The sequence below is a fragment of the Emydura macquarii genome, unplaced genomic scaffold, assembly GCF_026122565.2.
Source record: "Emydura macquarii macquarii isolate MOO-44397 ecotype Brisbane River unplaced genomic scaffold, CSIRO-AGI_Emac_v2 contig_318, whole genome shotgun sequence".
NCBI classification, from domain to species: domain Eukaryota; kingdom Metazoa; phylum Chordata; order Testudines; family Chelidae; genus Emydura; species Emydura macquarii.
The window spans coordinates 8,377,950-8,397,799 of record NW_027130455.1 but is presented as its reverse complement, the minus strand read 5'-3'; the positions used below and the strand labels follow the sequence as shown (position 1 = coordinate 8,397,799).

Here is a 19,850-nt window from a genome sequence, read left to right as displayed (position 1 = left end):
ACAGTTTGCACATGCAAATACTTGGCACTTTTATAGCACCTTACATCAGAGGACCTTAGAGCACTTTCCAAAATATGAAATAAGCCTCTCAATACTTCTAAGAGAAAGGTAAAATGTCAATAGACCACTTCAACCACCAATGAAGTATAACCAGTACCAGTTTCAAAACATATAGCTGTACTGCAGAATTTCCCAAGATAGGACATTGAGAACATCGTATCTGATTGAAATTGGAGGGGGATCATATGGTAATTACCAGAGTTGAGATTTGTCAGAAATCCCAGTTTTTAATGCCTCCATTCATTTGGAGTACTCGTGAGGGAATTCTGCACCAAAAATTAAAAAGTTCTGCGCACAACATTTTAAAATTCTGCCAGTTGTATTTGTCAATAAATAAATGTGGTGGTTCCAACTGGCAGTATGGCGCATAGCCCACTGGCTGCATGGAAGTGGGAGATCACCCTGAAGCGCCTTTTCCCACCCTCCACCCCGGACATGAACTTGGCAGTGGGGCTGCACCAGACACTGACAAAGCGCTAGGACCAGGCCTGCCCCGCCCCAGAAACACCCTGGGGCCCTGCCCCTCCATGCCAGTCACACCAGATGTGGACGGGCAGGCTCAGCCCAGCAGGATACACGTGTGGGGGGATTCAGGTGTGGGTTGAGAGGGTTCTGTGTGGGGCCATCTGGGTGCGGGCAGCTCAGTGGGAGTCCGGGTGCCGGGGGGTCTGGTTGCACAAGGCTCGTTGTGGGGGTTCCAAGTGCAGGGGCAATGGAACTCTGCAGGGGGTCCAGGTGAAGGTGATTGGGGCTCGTCAGGGATCTGGGTGTGGAGGAGTGGGGCTTGGAAGGGTCAGAGTCCGAGTGCAGCTGATTGGGGCCTGGATACAGGGAGCTCATCAGGATGGTCCAGATGCAGAGGGAGTGAGCTCATTGGGGTGAGGGTTTGAGTGCAGGTGTGTTCAGCAGGTGGAGGTTTGAGTGCAGGGGATGAGGCTCAGCAGGGGGAGTCTGGGGCAAGGACTCAGCAGGGGTCTCGAAGCAGGAGAGGTGGGGTCTGGATATGGCAGGGTGAGGCTCGGTGCGGGGATTCTGGATATGGGGAGTCTAGATGCATGGGTGTTGGGTGGATGGAGGAGCAGCTCCCCGTATAAGAGCAAGGTCAGGCCCAAGATCTGGATATGGAAAGAATATGTAGATACTGTACAAGAGATTTTTGAAGCACAAACCCTAAGAGTTTATGGTGTATTACTAATTTTGTGCATGAAGAAACCATTATCATATTGTAAAATTTGGTAGAACTACTCTTATCTTTCTAACACTGTTTATAATAAAAAGTGTGTAAAATAATTTCATACCATGGTTAAATTGTGAGATTAAGTGTTGAAATTTAAGAAAAAGTGGAGGTCAGTGATGTTGCAGTTGCTTACACAAGCGCTGGATTTATTTCAACCTACAAAGCAAGTGGAATATTTTCTACAAAAGTTAATCAGGGGTATCTTTTTGGGAAAGCAAGGTAGAATTTACTCTGTATGTATTCTCATTATGTGCATTATATAAGTAGTACATATGAAATGGATGCAGAAAGGAAATAAATCTGGAAATAAGCTGCAAACAAAATTATTCTCATCCAACGCTTTTACTCACTTGTTTCACATTTTCTGCTAAGAACACAATATAAACACTGCAAAATCCCAGCTGTGTAATCACAAGAAAAAAGTCAACGATGCACCTAGGTGAGAGAAAAAAAACCATATATACACACACATTGAAGTTATAATACTAAAAGTGTTTTCAAACAACACATTTCTGGATGATATATCTTGTGCATCTTTTTATACTAAGATGGAAACAAGTTTTAAACCTCCAGATTCAAGTCTAGGACACTGCAAAGCAGATTCTTCTGCAAACAAAACAAGGCAAATAATTTCTTTAGCTAACATCAAGTAGATACCAAGGTGATGAATTTCTTAGAAATGCATAAGCTAGATAGATGGTTTAAAATCACATACAGTGAAATGCAGAGACTTTTGTTAAACAACATTGTAGGAATATTAACAATATGAACCTATAATCAATGCACATGTAAGGGCCATATTAAGACTATTATGACCACAGAAGATGAAATGCCTGATACATTCTAAGTTATAGACATTTCAGCAATGTAAGATTACAGTTATTTTCAATGCTTACCAAGTGTATCAATATGAATCAGTCCTGATGTTTCAGTCAGGTAAGTGTTCGCAGAAAATCATCTCTCATTGAAATTTTTCTAATTTTTCTGTGGTTCATATTGTTTTTGAGAGGCATACATTACAGCCTCTGGTGGCATTGTCGAAGTGTTGCAATAGAACTCTTCATATAAAGTTAACAATGCATGAATACATTCTTTAGATAAATTATGTTCTGCAGCAGAACTTCTCTGGAAGCAGAATTACAATTTATAGATTGTAGTGAACCGAAAGAAAGAGTTATGGGGCTTTCATCCTACCTTCACTTTAAACCAAATTTCCCTATAATCGAATCCAGTGCATTCCCATGAAATAACCAAACATCTGAAAAAATCAATTCACCTTTTATATAATAGCCAAAGCACACTGCACACTATTGCTGTATCCTTAAAAATACTGGGGCAAAGGTATTTTCCTTGTTGAAAGAAAACACTTTATATATACTCATTAAAACATATATTTACATTGAACAGCTGTAAGGGTTTGGATTTCATTGTCTTGTCATACCATAACCATTATTTATTCTGTAAAACAGAGTCATAACACAACAGATAGCAAAGGAAAATGGCTGAGTTTCTCAAAGGGAAAAATATTTAAGAGACAGACAACAAGCTATTAACATTTTTGTTTCATTAATGTGAAATATAATAAATATTGAACATCAAATACAAACTGCAGAGTAAATCAAAGAATGGGTTGCTCCGTTTCAGAATGGATATATCGTATTAGTTATTTAAGCATGCACTACAGATCTGCTTAGAGTGACTCCTAATATAGAGACATGTGTTTGTGGTAAAACAGAATTGAAATCCTAAATTGTTTCAATACATTGGAATGTGCAGAATGCAGTTCTGGCTATACCAAATCTCTGCTTATAGAGTGAAACTGAAATAAATTTTCTCCCACAGAACCTTAAAACTTAAGTGCTTGACTGTGGGAATCATATTCACCCCTCCCACACACGATGTATTACAGTATAAAGTTTTTGCTAATACACAGAAAGCAAAACCCTAATTTTTCACAGTTTATCCATCACTTTTAATATTCATTTATTAAATTAAATGCTGCAACCACCTTACCTTCCCCAAGAAGCTCGTTTCTGAAGGCAGTTTAGGGGCCCTACTTCCATGGCATAACTAACTGTCTCACTATACCCTAATGAGGTCTTTTTCAACCTGAAATGAAAGAATGGAGAGAAGTTGCTAGAAAATTTCAAGACTTAAAATCTGATATACTCTGCCAGACCTTGAAAATGTTGTGGACCCACAGGGTCAGATACAGGATTTCTGCAACATCATTCAGTACCGGTAGAAGGCCAGACACTTCCTGAAGAGCATGTGCCTGTGCCTGTGCATATTTAGCATCTAAGCCCCAATTCTGCTCTCAATTAAGTCAATGGTGTAAGATCAGGTCCCACAGGTTTTTTATGGCATGTCTACAAGAGCACTTACTGCGTGGCAAGCTGGAGTGTAAATCTATAGCGCTCCAGCATGCTGCGCACTAACTGATGTGCTGCTGATGTGCATTAAAAAGTTCTCAATAGCTTTGACAATACATGAGTGTGTGAAATGCTGGAGCACTGTAGATTTACACCCCAGCTTGTCATGCAGTAAGTGCTAATGTAGACATACCTTAGGGAACTGGTCCTCAGGAATAAATCCAAACAGTGTGACCAACAGCCGCAGTGGGACGTTGGGATTCTGGTGAGAGCTACAGATCCACTATACTTAAAAGTGAATTCTTTGTCTTATATCTGTCTACAAAGTCCGTTCGTGAACTAGGTAGAAATTATTGATTCATAGATTCAAAGGCCAGGAGGGTCCAAGGTGATCATCTTTTCTGACCTCCTGCATATCATAGGCCATAAGACTTCCCTGAAATAATTTTTGTGAAGAGCCCACTCCACTCTCCATATAGGTGGGATCATTTATAAAATGAATATTTTCAAAGTTACAAAAATATACTTGGTGGGAAATGTAGACAATGCTTTGCACTTGCTATCCAGTTTTCTATTTGAACCAATTATTGTGTTACTTAATATGCCAGGCTGTTTGGCAATGTTTTTCTGGATCTGGCTAATCAGTACAAATGCCACCTGTACAGTAATTCCAACACTGGGGGAGAAAAAAAAAAAGCCCTGTGTCTCTCTTACTTTTCTATCAGAAGCAGATAAATTACAGAACTTAAATTTAGGACTCTAGAGTAGCACACCTGTATTGTAACCCAAATCATCCCTCTGGATTACAAAGGTGTCTTTTCCCACATGCACTAGAAAACTTGATCTGATATGAATTCTCATACCATTAAACATTTCCCATCCATTGACTGCACAAAGAAACTGGAAGGAATATATTTTTGCAAAAAGGAAATGGTCCTTGACAATGGCCCTTGATCATCCAGTCCTCTCAGCTCTTTACTTTCTCTCCTCACACTGCCAAAAGAGTGCCATGCTTCAAAAAATGTGGGGAGGGCAGTGGAAGAGGGCAAGCTCGTTTGACTGAAATGCTTTTAGTTTAAAACACTGTGCCAGAGAAGCTGTTGCTTTTGGATTCTTCCCAAAATGCACCTATCTCATCTTCTCTCAGCCACTCACTTTCACTATTAGGTTGTTACTCTCATTTCTTTTTCTCCCCCATTTTTAATCTTCTATAAACCTCTCTTTTCCCCATTCTCTCTCCTTGGTTTGCTCAGACTCTTTGATTCTCACCATTAGGGCTGCAATGAGAGAAACTGGGGTTGTTTCTGATTTATGTTTATGGAATAAGATGCAAATCCACCCAAGATGAACCAGCCTACTTTAGCGTACATGAACAGTAGGCAAAATGAACTGTATTTAAACAAATATCGTTCAAAGCACTCTAGAAAAGAGGATGCTAAAAAATTAAGCATTCCCGCACTTCAGCTAGAAGCCATCATTGTTTGTTGCCCCCAAAAAAGCTACATGCCCCCTTCCTCCTGAGCTCTGACAGATACCTCTTAAGAGATATTAGAGCACCAATACATTTTGCAAACTGAAGACTTGAAATAGAGTAAAAACATTGAAGGAATTCAGAAAACATAACAAATAGCTCCACGTTTACCTCTGACACAGATAGTGGCTGCATCGTACCAAGATGTGCATACAATGAACAGATACAACTCCTATAAACACAAGGCTGATTGGTCCAAGCTATATGGAGAAAGAAAGTAGGAAATGGGATGTAAATACCTGAAACCCTGTAAGAAGAGTAATTTTCATAGAAATATACAGGAAAAAATCCTCTCTACATGAGATTTTGCATTTTATCAAATAAGGATGACGTCCATAAAAGTTTGAAACAAACACGATAAATAGAAAAACAGTTAAGTACTGCAAGCCCAAATAATAAACTTTATTGCTAGTTTATTAAGATCTCAGGTGGCTTTTACACCAAGGACTGAGCAAAAGGATTTGGGATGGTGAACAAAGGGAAAGAAGCAAATGTGGGTGCAGATTTCATCCCTATATCCACAATTTCACAAAAATGTTTGCCATGAAAAAGTTATCGCATAAAAAAGCTGTGATTTTGCAGAGTTCTAAATAATGATTTCAAACATCTAATTGTCATCAGTGCTAAGGGTCTTTTTCATTATAAGTCAGCATACTTGGTGCTGCTCAGTACAGAAGAAGATTTGATCCTTGCCCAAAGGATCTAAATACAATTATAAGTATTACAAATAAGGGAAAATATTAGGACTGGTTGAAAACTTTTCATCAGAGCTATATTTTGGACAGAAAATTGGATTTTTGACTGAACAAAATTTTGCACAAAGTATCTGCTTTCAGCAGAAAATTTCAACTTTTTACAAAACTGAGCATTTTTTCAATTTTCTGCCAAAAAACTGAACATTTTGATTTGGAAATGCTACCACAGCGCCTCATGGGAGTTTTACTTTGTGTGCCTTATGCCCTCATTCCCCTCTATGGGCCAGTCTCCCCAACTGGACTATGTAGCCATGATGCAAAGTGGCCATGAGGTTTCCATAAACCATCTCACCGGATCAGCACGACGGGAGATCCTGGTGCATCACAGGAGATGTAATCCAACTAAGAAGCCCGATCCATAGAGGAGAAAAAGTAAATGAGGCATTCAGATTACAATTGCTATGAGACACCATGGCAGCATTTCTGAACCAAAGTTTTTGGTTTTCAATTTTTGCACAGAAAAGTCAATTTTCTTCAGAGGACAAAAACAGCACACACACACCCCGCCCCACTCCACACAAAGACACACTTTTCCAATCAGATCTAGAAAATACAGTGCACAGAGATTAAGGTTATATAATGAGCCAATGGCCAATTCAGGAATCCTAATTCCCAGTCCCCACTAGACTCTGGAAGGAAAATTAAGATGTTGTCCAGCTCAAGTTAATATTGACATAATAATAGGTCATATAATCAAGTTACATAGATTTTAGTTTTATCAGTCAGAACTGCAGAGATGTAATAACATTTTCTATGAATTTCTTCCACACCTAAGGGGGAAAAAAGCTCTTACCACAACGCCTGCATTTTTTATTGCAAGTGGAAGCCCTAGAAGCCCAGTTCCAATGTTTCCTTTGAGGAGATGAGTAAGTGTTTGTACAAATCTGAAAATATAAATAATACAGTCACAGTGGAGGCTTTGAGCAACATTCAGATTTCTTTTCACCAATCAATTTATAGAACAGGAAAATAAAACGTATGAGCTTTAAATGCTTCAAGATGATCAAAGCAGTCTTGTGCAATGTACACAGGCGCTTCAAAGCAAAAATAGCTGGAATGCTCCTATCAGGGTCTGGATTTGAATTCTGAGGGACTGGAAGCCAGGTGTTCTCAGGGGTGTGATATCTGATCTGGAATTCACTTCAGCTGCTGGTCCATAGCCTGGATTTCATCTTAACTGTGCAGTGAGACTCTTCTTTTGCCTGAGAGTGGGGCAACTAAGTGCAACAGGCTGATGCTGTGCTGAGTTTTGCCTAAACTATTTTAGAAGTTATGCGTTTCTGAGTGGTTGTAGATGCAGCCAGGAGTCTGACAAAGAGAAACTTAAAAATATAAGGGGTGGCAAAACTGTGGCCCATGAGCCTCATGCGGCTCTTTTAAAGTGCGGCTCATGGAGCCCCCATGCCCCCCCATTCTCCACCTACCAGACTGGGGTGGGGAGCTAAGAGCTTTTGTCCTGTGGCAGAGTAGTGGAGCTAGAGGATCCTGTCCAGCAGGGATGAGGTCCTTGGGGGTCCATAAGTTTGGCCACCCGATATATATCGAAAAAACTTTTTCAGACCCCCAAATTAATCTATATTCAGGTTCATTAAATTTTATTTCCACTATCTTCTGGATGCTTACCATGTAATTTAAATAGTCTTAAAATAAATTGGATTTGTTTTGTAGGAATCCTGAGCAGCTCAAACACTTTATATAAAATCCAATCATGTCTATTTCATCACTGGTGCACTGTCAAGTTCTGGAAAATGATGACCTACCCAAAATAGTTCTACACCAGAGCTTGGCTGATCAAAAAAGCTGTCTGTTAGGATTCCCACAGCAGAAGCATAAAGCTAGGCTGCAGTCCTAGGGAAATTCCTTAAAAGCACTGGAATATTTCCAAAGGACAAATCAACAGTAATTCATTTTAAAGAGAATGACATTTAAAACAGTACGTACGTAATGCCCTCTTGATTATCAAGTTGGTAATGCTTCTCAACTGGCAACAATTCATTTTCATGCTCGTCATCCGAGATGCTGTCCGAATTCTGTTCTCCAATTAAAGGCTTCATTACTTCCATGTCTGTACCATACAAGAAACCATTTTAGTACTATGACCAAATTTAATGAAACAGTCACTAATCTTTTTCTGTAACTGTTGTTCTTCAAAATGTGTTGCACCTATCCATTCCACTGTAGGTGAGTGCACGCCTCATCCACAGTTGTCAGATTTTTCCCATCGGGACAACGTGAGCACCCGCTGCTGCCTTGTACCACTGCACAGAGGTATAAAGAGTGGAGCCATCCCTAATTCCCTTCAGCTCCTTCCTAATGGAAAGACTCCAATAGCAAGGAGAAGGAGGGAAGTTCGTGGAAGGGACATGTGTACACATCTTGAAGAAAAGCAGAGCTGTCCCAATGGCCCCACGCTTCGAGGGGCCCCACACTTCAACACCACCTTGTCAGTCTCTCTTGTCAGTAGCCATGAAATTGACAAGAAAGCCAAGAGGACTAGATAGCTGCTGCCCATTGCCAGTGGGGGACACAGGCAGCTGCTGCCGGGCTCCTGGCTTCAGCCGCCCACCTCCTGGCTGGGAGCAGGTACCGGGCAGGAGGCCAGGGTCTCAGCTTCATGCTGGGACCGGGTGGGAGGCAGGCGGCTGCTGCCAGGGTCCTGGCTGCACGCTGGAACCAGGCAGGAGGCAGGTGACTGTAGCCCGCCTCCCGGCTGCGTGCTGGGACTCAGCAGGCCCACACATACCCCAGGCCCCACACACCCCTAGGGACGGCCCAGAGAACAAGAGTTACAGAAAAAGGTTAGTGTCACAGATCCACAAGTCCAGCTCTGGAACAGTCCTTGGGAGGACCCCTTTAGTGTGTCAGGACCCCTAGGATCACACTCTCTCATTCGGGTAAGCCATTAGCTTCACTGTCTCCTGGGGCTGAACCTCAGAGCCTTCAGCATCCCTACTTCACACCGTGAGCGCTCCTCAGTGAAGCCATCTGAATTGGACCCCTGGGGAAGACTCTGCACATCCAAAGGGAGAAATGCACCCCTGATTTCCTTGACTCTGGAATGAATCTCAGCCAGCATTGTAAAAGCAGAAGGATTTATTAGTTGTCTGGAACAGAGCATAGAAAGTCCTTAGTTAACATAGAGGATAGAAAGTTACAGCAAAGTCCATTTGGGTCAGTCAAGAGGCTTCTGACCCCTCTGTAGTCCCAGTCCAGAAGCTTCTCTAGCCTCCAACAGCCCACCGTTAACAACCCCAAGGAGCCCATTTTAAGTCCTTTGTTCTTGTTCCTGGGAAACATGGTCACCTGGCCATCCTTCTTAGCCCTTTTTTCTCCAGCTGAGTACTCCAGCTGAGCACTAGATCCAATGCATCTGTGACTACGGTGAGTGTCCGTTGTGGAGGAGAAAAGGGAATTTCCATGCAAACATTTGAGGGTTCTATCCACCAGTCTAAAGAGAACAAGAGCTGAGTAATTACTTGAGTAATTACAGCAGCAGCACAGGAGCCAGCAAACAGAGGAGTTTGCAAGGGGAGTTTGGGGAGGGAGTGTTTGGTGTTCTGGAACTGTTGGGGTGCTCGTTGGGGGTTGTTTTGGTGGGTTTTTTGTTTTTGTTTCTCTCACTGAAAGGAAGTAGGGGGAAAGGCTATGACGGATACCCCATAAGGACTAATAATAAAAATTTCTGCTATAAGCTGGGGACACATCAGTTGGAAGTGACAGAGGAGAAGGACCTGGGCGTATTGATCACAGGATGACTATGAGCCACCAATGTGATGTAGCCGTTAAAAAAGCTAATGTGGCCCTTGGATGCATCAGACAAGGTATTTCCAGTAGAGATAGGGAGGTGTTAGTACCATTATACAAGGCGCTGGTGAGACCTCATCTGGAATACTGTGTGCAGTTCTGGTCCCCATGTTTAAGAAAGATGAATTCAAACTGGAACAGGTTCAAAGAAGGGCTAAGATGATCCACGGAATGGAAAACCTGTCTTATGAGAGGAGACTCAAACAGCTTGGCTTGTTTAGCCTAACCAAAAGAAGGTTGAGGGGAGATATGATTGCTCTCTATAAATACATCAGAGAGATAAATACTAGGGAGGGAGAGGAATTATTTCAGTTCAGCACCAATGTGAACACAAGAATTAATGGATATAAACTGGCCATCGGGAAGTTTAGACTAAATTAGATGCAGGTTTCTAACCATCAGAGGAGTGAAGTTCTGGAACAGCCTTCCAAGGGGAGCAGTGGGGGCAAAAAAAACTAGCTGGCTTCAAAACTGAGCTTGATAAATTTATAGAGGGGATGGTATGAGGGGACAGCCTAGTTTGGCAATTGCCTGATCTTTGACTACTGGTGGTAGATATGCCAATGGCCTGTGAAGGGATGTTAGATGGGTAGGTTCTGAGTTATTACAGAGAATTCTTTCTTGGGTGTCTGGCTGGTGAGTCTTGCCCACATGCTCAGGGTTTAACTGATCACCATATTTGGGGTCAGGAAGGAATTTTCCCCCAGGGCAGATTGGCAAAGGCTCTGGGGGTTTTTCGCCTTCCTCTGTAGCATGGGGCATGGCTCACTTGCTGGTGGATTCTCTGTACCTTAAAGATTTTAAGCCATGATTTGAGGACTTTAATAACTCAGTCATAGGTTAGAGGTTTATTACAGGAGTGGGTGGGGTTCTGTCGCCTGCATTGTGCAGGCAGTCAGATTAGATGATTATATTGGTGCATTCTGACCTTATAGTCTATGAATCTATGAACCACTATGTCCATATGATGATGGGTCGGTGAATACACTGAGGTTAGCCAGCCTTGTAGCTCCCTGAAGTACAGTCAGTCATGCTGCACCACATAAATGCACAGCACCATGTGCCCTAGAAATTTGAAGCCGTTTCAAACTGTAATGACAGGATGTGCCTTTAGATCTAAAGCAATGACTTGCATTGTTTGGAACCTCAGCCTTACAAGGAATGCCCTGGCCTTTGTAGAATCCATGGCCATCCCAGTAAATTATATTTTCTGTACAGGAGTCAGGAGAGATGTCTTTGTACTGATTAGGAGCCCAAGAGCATCAGAGGTGGACTGTATAATAGCTATGCTGGAGAATACTTGAGACCTGAACTGGCTTCTTATTAGCCATTTGTCTTTTTATTCCCTTACCTGGACTCCCAACTTTCACAGGAATGCCACTATCACAGCCATGCACTTCTTGAACATGCAAGGAGCTGCTGATAGGCCAAAGAGCAGTACTGTGAATTGGTAGTAGAATCTGTTGACCATGAACCTGAGGAATTTTCAGTGACTCTGGTGAATTGCCACATGAAAATAAGCATCTTAAATCAACAGCAGCATACCAGTCCCCAGGATTTTGGGAAGGGAAAACAGACGCTGCAGTAACCACCCAAAATTTTTATTTTCTCTATTTGTTTAGCTGTGTTAGATCTAAAATAGGCCTGAGGACCACCACCCCCTGCTCTTTGCTTTCGGAATTAGGAAGTATAGGGAATAAAATCCCTTCTATCTAAGCACCAGGGGTACTTCCTCTATGGTCCCCATGAAAGAGAGAAGTAAGACCTTCTGAAGTACCATATTCTCATGAGTGATCCCTGAAGAGGAATGGGGAAGTGGGTGGGAAGAAAGAAACAAATTGAAGGGTGGATCCAGTTCCACTGTGCTTAGGGCCCAGTGATCAGTGGTGATGTGGGACCAAGCACTTAGGAAATGAGACAGGCACTTGGCAAATACTAAGGTGGAGAAAGATGGAACTCTGGCGAATGGTAGATTACTCTCGACCAATGATTCAAATGTTTGTTTAGAGCAGTATTTCTCAACCTTCTTGACACTAGAGATCAGTTTGCTGCCTTCCTAAACTGTGTCAGGGAGATCTCAGGGACTGGGGGTGCCAGTTCATAGACTGGTCTTTGAGAAAATGGATTAGAGGGCCCCATTTCCCTAGATGAACTGGCAGCTACAGAAAAGAAGGGAAGAAGATGCCTCTCGTAATTTTTTACACCTCTTCCTAGACAAGTCCTGAGTACAAAGCATGAGAGCTGGAAACCATTGGGACTGCTGCGGACTGAATTGTTTTCTTTTTGTCACTGATATATAAATCCCCAGAGACTTAAGGGTCACTCTTGAATCCCTACAACTATGTGGCCTCTCATTAGTCTGTTTGAGAAAGAAAGGGGGCCTTCTAATGTGAGGTCTTGAATGGTTTGTTGCACCTCTGGGAGAAGACCTGATGACCACAGCCAAGAAAAATGTTGAATAGCGATGGCAGAGTCTGCCACATCTTGATTTCCCTGCAACGCTGCTCTGGCAACTAACTTGCCCTCCTCCACAACATCAGTGAATTCCTGCTTTGCATCATCCAGAAGCCTGTCCTTAAATTTCAGGATATTATCACACAGGCTAAAATCATACAGACCCTGCAGAGCCTGCTGGTTCACTATCCTAAACTGTAAACATCCTATGGAATAAAGCTTCCTTCTGAAGAGGTCCAGTTTCTTTGCTTCTTTCCCTTTCAGTGTTGAAGCGTAGTGTTCCTGTCTCTTTTTTATTAGCAACAGAAACTAACAGAGCCCAGAGGAGGATGGTTATAAAAATGTTCACACACTAAACTAGACTAAAAACCTAACAACAAGAACTATATACACTAAAGAGAGTAAGATTTGCACACACAATGATAGTAGCTCCAACCACCATCGCTGGAGGTAGGAAGAAACTGAAGTGTGGGGGTGGCAGCTACACCCTTTATATCTGTGTGCAGTAGCATGAGGCCAGAGAGGCCCTAATAGGTACTGCTGAAGGAAAAATCTCAGACAACTGTGTATAAAGTGCACATGCACCTGCAATAGAGTGGACATGTGCAGTCATTAGAATAACTATATGTTTTAGAAGTAAAACTGGATTTCAACAGTTTGGAATATCATGATTTGTTTGCAAAGCCAATTAAGATCAATATGCTATTGTATTCAGATACACATATGCACTGTACACATGTACCTTCTTTTCTTTAATGAAATAAATGCTGTCTTTTCACAACAGGTTATTTTATAACCAAAGCCACAAAACTGTTTTCTATTAATTAGTTCTAAGAAAACTTCACCATCATCATTTTTTATTATGGTTGAAATGTTATAGTTACTAGCCTCAGTTGCTTGTGTTAATCCACTTGGCAAGTGGCTAAGACACGAGGGAGGGAGCAGGGGTCTGTCAGTGCGCACTGATGCTCCTGGAGGATGATTGTAGAACCAAACCCAAAGTTTTTATTTTATTTTTTTTATAGGGGTAATCTTTTATGTTATTTTATAGGTTTTTTGCATTTTGGTGTGATTAATAATTATTTATGTTTTGTAAGCATGATTGTTGCTATTTTTTTATAGTTTATTTTTGTTTGTTTTTTAGGTGGATTTTAGGGTTATTAGGGTGGGCAGTTTTTGGCTATTTGAGTTGTAAAGTTATTTTTACTTTTTTGAACATTTGAGGCTGGCGCCTTTTCCCGTCACTCTTTGGTCTCACATACACACATTACTTTTTTATTTATTTATATTTTAATTTGTTAATATTTACTTAAAATTTGTAACTAGAAGACACAAGTGTCTTTTAGAAAACAATAACTTTTTTTTTACTTTAAAACATTTAATACTATTACAAAACATCCTCATTTAACATTGAACTTTTTTGTTTTAGAACATTTGCTGATGTTACTTTAAGCAGTAATTTTAAAACGTATATTTTAACAAAAACAATTTTATAGGATGATTTTTGGTAACTTTACAAACAGGATATTTAATGACTAGATGTTAGTTTTTCGAACAACTTATTAACAGTGAACAGACCACCTTACATACCCAAAATGCAAAGCTTCACAAAAACTACTATAATAATTTATCACATACCAAAAAAATAAAATATTTCACACAAAATCAATAAAACAAAATCAAGCTTTAAGCCTACAATGATGTAAAAGTCTTTACAATACAGTTATTTCTTTTACATGACAATACAATAAACAGTAACACAAAAGTATGGTAACACAATGGTCAGTTCCATTTACCTTGAATTTGCTCCATCATTATATTGTTACATGAGAACATACAAAAGAGCCGATCATAATCTAGATATGCAAAGGAATCAACTCTGAATTTCCTGACTTCCCTGCCATATTGAGACCTTAGCAGTTGTCTTGTAATGTAATTTATTTTGAGGTAGTTTGTTGTTTTAAAGAAAATTAAATCAGTCTTTTTTTAAAAAATCTATCAAATTAACGATGCACTGAAGTCAAGAAATGTTGAAGTCAAGGACAATACAAGCAATGTTAACTCACCCATAGTGCCCACATAACATGTTAAAATAGCTTTACCAGGCAGCAATAAAAATACCACTTACTGGTTTAAACATTAATTCAATTCAACACCCACAGAATTGTAACAAGGGTATACGATTATAGAGTCAATTAGAAGACATGACAAATTACATTTGAAAAAGTACTATATACTGTAGTATGAACCGGTCATATCTTCTGAGAAATACTTGTGGAGTTATTGGGAACAGCTTGATGGAATATGTCAACCCAATTTGCAGATAATAAATCAGATAAGATACTTGGGTGCATTTAAAAAAAGAAAAAATACAGAACATAGCAACATACTGAACAAGGTATGTTCAATTTTTTTCCATGAAAGCTTCAAGATGTCTAGCCAAAATACTAAAGACCCAGAGAAGAGCAGCAAAGACAGTCAGATGTAGGAGAGGGCTTACATGTGAAGAACAATTGCAAAAATTAGGATTATTTAGCCTTAAAATGCAGAGAGAGAGAAGCTCATTCAGGTAATTAAGAATATGAGACTATAAACACAAACCTATCAATCGCTCCCACAACAAGAGAGCCAAGGGTCATTTGAACTTGTCTTTTAACTTTACCTACAGCTAACATTGGAATTACTTCACACAAAGTAAAAAAAGTCCCTCTGGAGTTCAGCATGACAAGAGGTCAGTCAAGTGATTGAGCTGGATTTAAAGAGGAGCTAGACAATTTTATGATCAATAATGTTTCTGATTATACAAGCTAAGATAGAGGTAATCAAATATCATGATTCCATGCATCACCTGTCCACCAGAGGAGTGAACAAGGAATTTCCCTATCTTCACCCCAGATGTATTTTAATCACTCCATTGCCCACACAGGGATTTCACTGTTCATTCATTCATGACAATCCTACACTATATTCACTTGGCTACAAATTATTTTAGCTTTGATACTTAGAAGTCATCAGATTGGTGTGCACATCAAGCTAATAAGTTTAGTACCAATGGTGGATGCTTTACATGATGGGCAGTTTGTTTGGTTTACATTTTTTTAAAACATATTTATGAGAAAGTAGCATAATAATTTGATTCGTTTTCACTAGAAACCCAATTGCAATTTGTGCAAAAATTGTGTTCATAATGTCCTTCAGCAGCACCCAAGAAAAGATAATGCATTTATTTTAAAAATTTCCAATTTCAGTGTGTAGGGCCATTACTCAGTTGACCACATTCTGGAGGACACCTATTACCATCAGTATGCTAGATATTCTCTGTCTGGGCATACAGTGGTATAACTGACTACTAATATTTTTGTACAGGACTCCTGATCCTAGCTATGCATCCAAAAGAGACTGTTGAAGGAACTACAGGAAGAGACACACAAAGAAACTCTGGGCAGAGATATCAGTAACCATTAGCAACATGACGTTTCTGATAGTTATGATGTATGCAGTGATTTATTACCATGGCACTCTTAACTTTTGAACATCCTGGGGAGAAGGGGATGTAGCACAGTAATGTCTAGTTCAAAGGACACTCCTCGAAGAGGCGTAGCCTGTGGGGCTTAAAACAGATAATAGACGCAGAGCAATGGGGTCATTTCCCTGCTGGATCATCTGAGATCATTGAATGAGGACTTAATGTGACCTAGCAGAGTCATAGTAACCAAGTACTATGCAATGTAGAGGCAGCAAAGTCAAAAAACAGGATATAAAATGGCTCTCTCTGCTTGGGCCAGCTCACCTCTCCACAGCAATTGCTGCCCAGTGAGAATTTCAGCAAGGCTGTCACTACTGAGGAAAGACCTGGAGAGGTGCAGGGAATTACCTGTAACTTCCCTAGGGCCAGGCAGATGTGCAAGGAAAGTGCTGCCCCTGACAGCTTCAACTACCCAGGCATTACCTTCTTCAGAGGAAGTACTTTCAGCAGACACAATATGGCAGGAAGTTGTAGTCTTTATAGGCTCCAGATACACCCACTACTAAGACAGCATTTGGCAATGCTGGGATCCCAGCTAAACTCGAGTGGCCAGGGAAGATCTCAGCCTGGTGGTCACCAATGCTGCCTGACCATGGGTTAAGGACTCCTGAGTTTGCCGAGTAAAAAATACAGACATCCCACAGTATTCCTGAACCAGGCTGGTGCTAGGTGTTTTTGCCACTGTAAGCAGCTTCATCTGAGGCTTATTACCTCAGCCCAAGGCAACAGCCTTCTCAAACTGGTGCTTGAGCCCTGCTTACAAAAGCCTTTATTTTTTATAAAAAAGGACATTACTCGCAGTCTAAAGGGAGTTTGTCTGACTTGTGTTAACTAGATCAATTAAATAATCTTCCTGTCTTTCGAAGGTGCACCCTTTCAGTTTTAGGAAATGCCAGAGAAAATACCTCTGCCAAGCAAAAACGAATCTTAATCCAGTCTGCCTGCTATGCTGTGATAAAGAAATAACTTATGAACAGATAGAATATCGTGGAAGTGCTCTTTAATTCCAAGCATTAGGGAAAAAGGTCTTAAATATCTCTTTACAATTTGGTACATTTCAATTTGCACAAAATATAGTAGCACTTTTTACTCTTGTCCATGAATTGTATAATATGCCAATTAAACTGAATCTTTTCAGTGGTAATCTCACCTATGTGTATCTGCTTCTTGGGGCATGCAAGCATTTTCCTAGAACTGTCATACGCACTTGAAACCTTTTGCTACCCTTTTCCTTCTGTCAATTCACACTTTTGGGATGATCATCAAAATATTGCTCTGGTCATACAGAAAATGAGGCATCTTCCACTGAAAGTAGTTTGTGCCAGAGAATGAATTTTCAAAAGATGGAAGCAAATATGTCTTATTCAATCCAGACCTGGCACCAAGAACTTTTATGGTACAAGAATACTGAGCTGAAGGTTTTCAGCATGAAGCTTACCACGTAACTTTTTTGACATCAGGTCATCAGCAACAGACATAGTGGTCTTAGACTTAAATGTTGACAACATTTTATCTTTTCTTGAACTTCACTGCCTTTCATTCTCACCCCTTCAAGAAAGTCATTGAATTAACAGTCTATTTAGAAACATTTGAGCTGACATTTTCAAGGGAGAGCTTTGCTTGTTTTTTTAAATACTAAGGCAGTTCCCATGAAGACAAGTTATTTATTCATTAGAAATTCATCTTCTAATGTTGCTTAATCCTCACCTAAAACCACATATTCATCCAAGAGTGGTTTTCAATACTATCCTCTTTATTATTATTTTTATCACCATAGCATCTGGGAGCCCCAAACATGGACCAGAACCCCATAATGCTAGGTGCTGTACAAAAACAGAACAAAAGATGTTCCCTGCCCATCTTTTTATAATCCAAGACAAGAGTTTACAATCCAAATACATAACAACAAAAGACAACAGATGGATGCAGACAGATAGGTGTACAAGGAAACAATGATACACTATCACTCAGCATAGTAGACCATGGTCTCAGCACACCAGTTTGACCATTGTCAATATTATTTTGTAGGCATCATAGCAAAGGAGATTTTAAGGAGTAATCTGAAGGAAGATAATGAAGTAGTTTTGCAGATGTCTACGGGGAGCACCTTCCATGTGTGAGGGGCAGCATCAGAGAAGACACAAAGGTGCTTGTTCGAAAATTTAACAATTGAGCAATGGAGGCTGACATCACTGGCCAGATGTGGGAGTCAACGTCTCAATAGTGAGAGAGATTATAGGTATGGTGGGCACAGGCTATGAAGGACCTTGAAAGTGAAGACAAGTAATTTATGTTTGATGTGACAGAGAATGGGGAGCCAGTGGAGAGATGGAAAGAAAGCGGTGACATGGTCACAGAGATTTGCTAGGAAAGTGATCTTTGAACCAGCATTCTGAATGGATGCAAGTGGGGCAAGACTTCATTTGTTAAAGGCAGAGAAAAGGATGTTTAAATAATCAAGATGCAAAATGATGAAAGCTTGGACAACAGTTCTAGCTATGTGGATGGATAGTAAAGGCCATATTTTAGCGATGTTATGCACAAAGATTATGCAAGATTTAGACTCATTCTAGATGTAAAAACCTAGAGAGAAGTCCAAGTTAAAAAAAGATGCCCAGATTATTGGCCCGAGTGATAGGCAGGGTGGTGAAGGAGGGAGGTAGCAGAGTATGGCGGGGAAGGAGAGATTAAGAGTTCTGTTTTAGCCAAGGTGAGCTTGAACTGACAGCAACACATCTATAAAGAGATGCCTGAGAAACAGGCATTGATTTTAGTTTGCACAGAGTGAGACAGGTCTAGAGTACAGAAGTAAATCTGCGAGTTGTCAGCATAGAGATGGTAGTTGAATTTGTGCATGCAGATGAGATTGCTCAGAGATAAAGTGCAAAGGGAGATGAGAAGGGGACCAAAGAGAGAGTCCTATGGAAACCCCATAGGGAGCTGAAATGGAAAATAGGAGGATCTTCTGAAGGACTGTTTAGAGAGGTAGGAGGAAAACTAGAAAAAGACAGAGTCACAGAAGAGAAGAAAGGACAAGATATCAAGAATAGTATGGTCTATTGCATCTAAGGCAACTGACAGATCAAGGAGGATGAGGATGGACTACTGTTTCTGAGGTTTGGCTAGGAAGAAGTCATTAGAGGCTTTGGCAAAAGCAGTTTCATTTGAATGCAAGGAGTGAAAACCAGCCTGGAGAGGGTGTAGAATGGAACTGAAAGAGGAGCTCCAGACAGAAACTCTACATAGTGCATTCAATGAGTGTAGAGAGGAAACAGAGAAGGGTCATAAGCAGCAGTTGGAGAGGCAAGTTGTGTCAAAGATGGGAAATGCTAAAGCATGCTTGTATTGTGAAGGGATAGAGCCAGAGCAGACTGTGAGATTAAAGAGAATAAATGGGAGGGGATGAGAGAGATGAGGAGACGGGATAAAATGGGGTTACAGGGGCACATAAAGTGGCAAAAGAAGGAGTGGCTACCATGTCTGTCACAGTTATAGGAGGGGAAGAGAAGGCAAGCTAAGATGAGGAGGAAAGGTCACATTTTATTTTGTCAGTTTTCTCTTGGAAGAAAATCAGTGAGAAATCAACAAAAAAAAAGTGGAGGCAGGAGGAGGGGAGGAATTGAAGAATAGTTTGAAGAGTGAGTCAATGGTGCTGAAAAGCTGGCTGGGATCATGAGCATGGGATTCAATTACATTGGAGATACAGAATTGTTTAGCCAGGAAAATGACAGAACTAAAGGAGGAGAGAATGAATTTGTAGTGGAGGAAATAAGCCAGAATTTCCATCAGACACACACTGCAGAGACAGCAGGAGCAGAGGAAGCAAATATAGGGGGTGAGCTAGGGCTGCGGTTTGGCACGGCAGACCTTGCAATGGGAGAGAAAGGCAGAAGAGTCGAGGGGGGAATAGAGTGAAGGAAGAGGAGAAATCAATAACCATAGCAACTGAAGAAAAGGAAGACAGGGCAGAGAGGAGAGAGCTGAAAGCAGACAAGAATTTATCAGTGCTGATGAATTAGAAGTCACAGAAAGACCAAAACTGATGGTCGGAAAGGGGAAACTCAGCAACAGAGAGATCAGTGCATGGTCAAGTCACATGAATGTGTCTTTT

The 19,850-nt window shown here is 40.7% G+C and overlaps 1 protein-coding gene across 1 annotated transcript in view; it reads right to left on the bottom strand.

Moving 5' to 3' along the window:
- The window catches only part of SLC36A4 (solute carrier family 36 member 4), a 253,134-nt gene that overhangs the window by 211,774 nt on the left and 21,510 nt on the right, over positions 1-19,850 (bottom strand). Inside the window, exons 2-6 of the mRNA XM_067568348.1 lie at positions 7,897-8,020; positions 6,749-6,839; positions 5,312-5,400; positions 3,311-3,406; positions 1,648-1,732 (exon numbers count right to left, since the gene is read on the bottom strand). Of these exons, the coding sequence (XP_067424449.1) occupies positions 1,648-1,732; positions 3,311-3,406; positions 5,312-5,400; positions 6,749-6,839; positions 7,897-8,020 (485 nt within the window). The remainder of the gene's footprint in view (positions 1-1,647; positions 1,733-3,310; positions 3,407-5,311; positions 5,401-6,748; positions 6,840-7,896; positions 8,021-19,850) is intronic.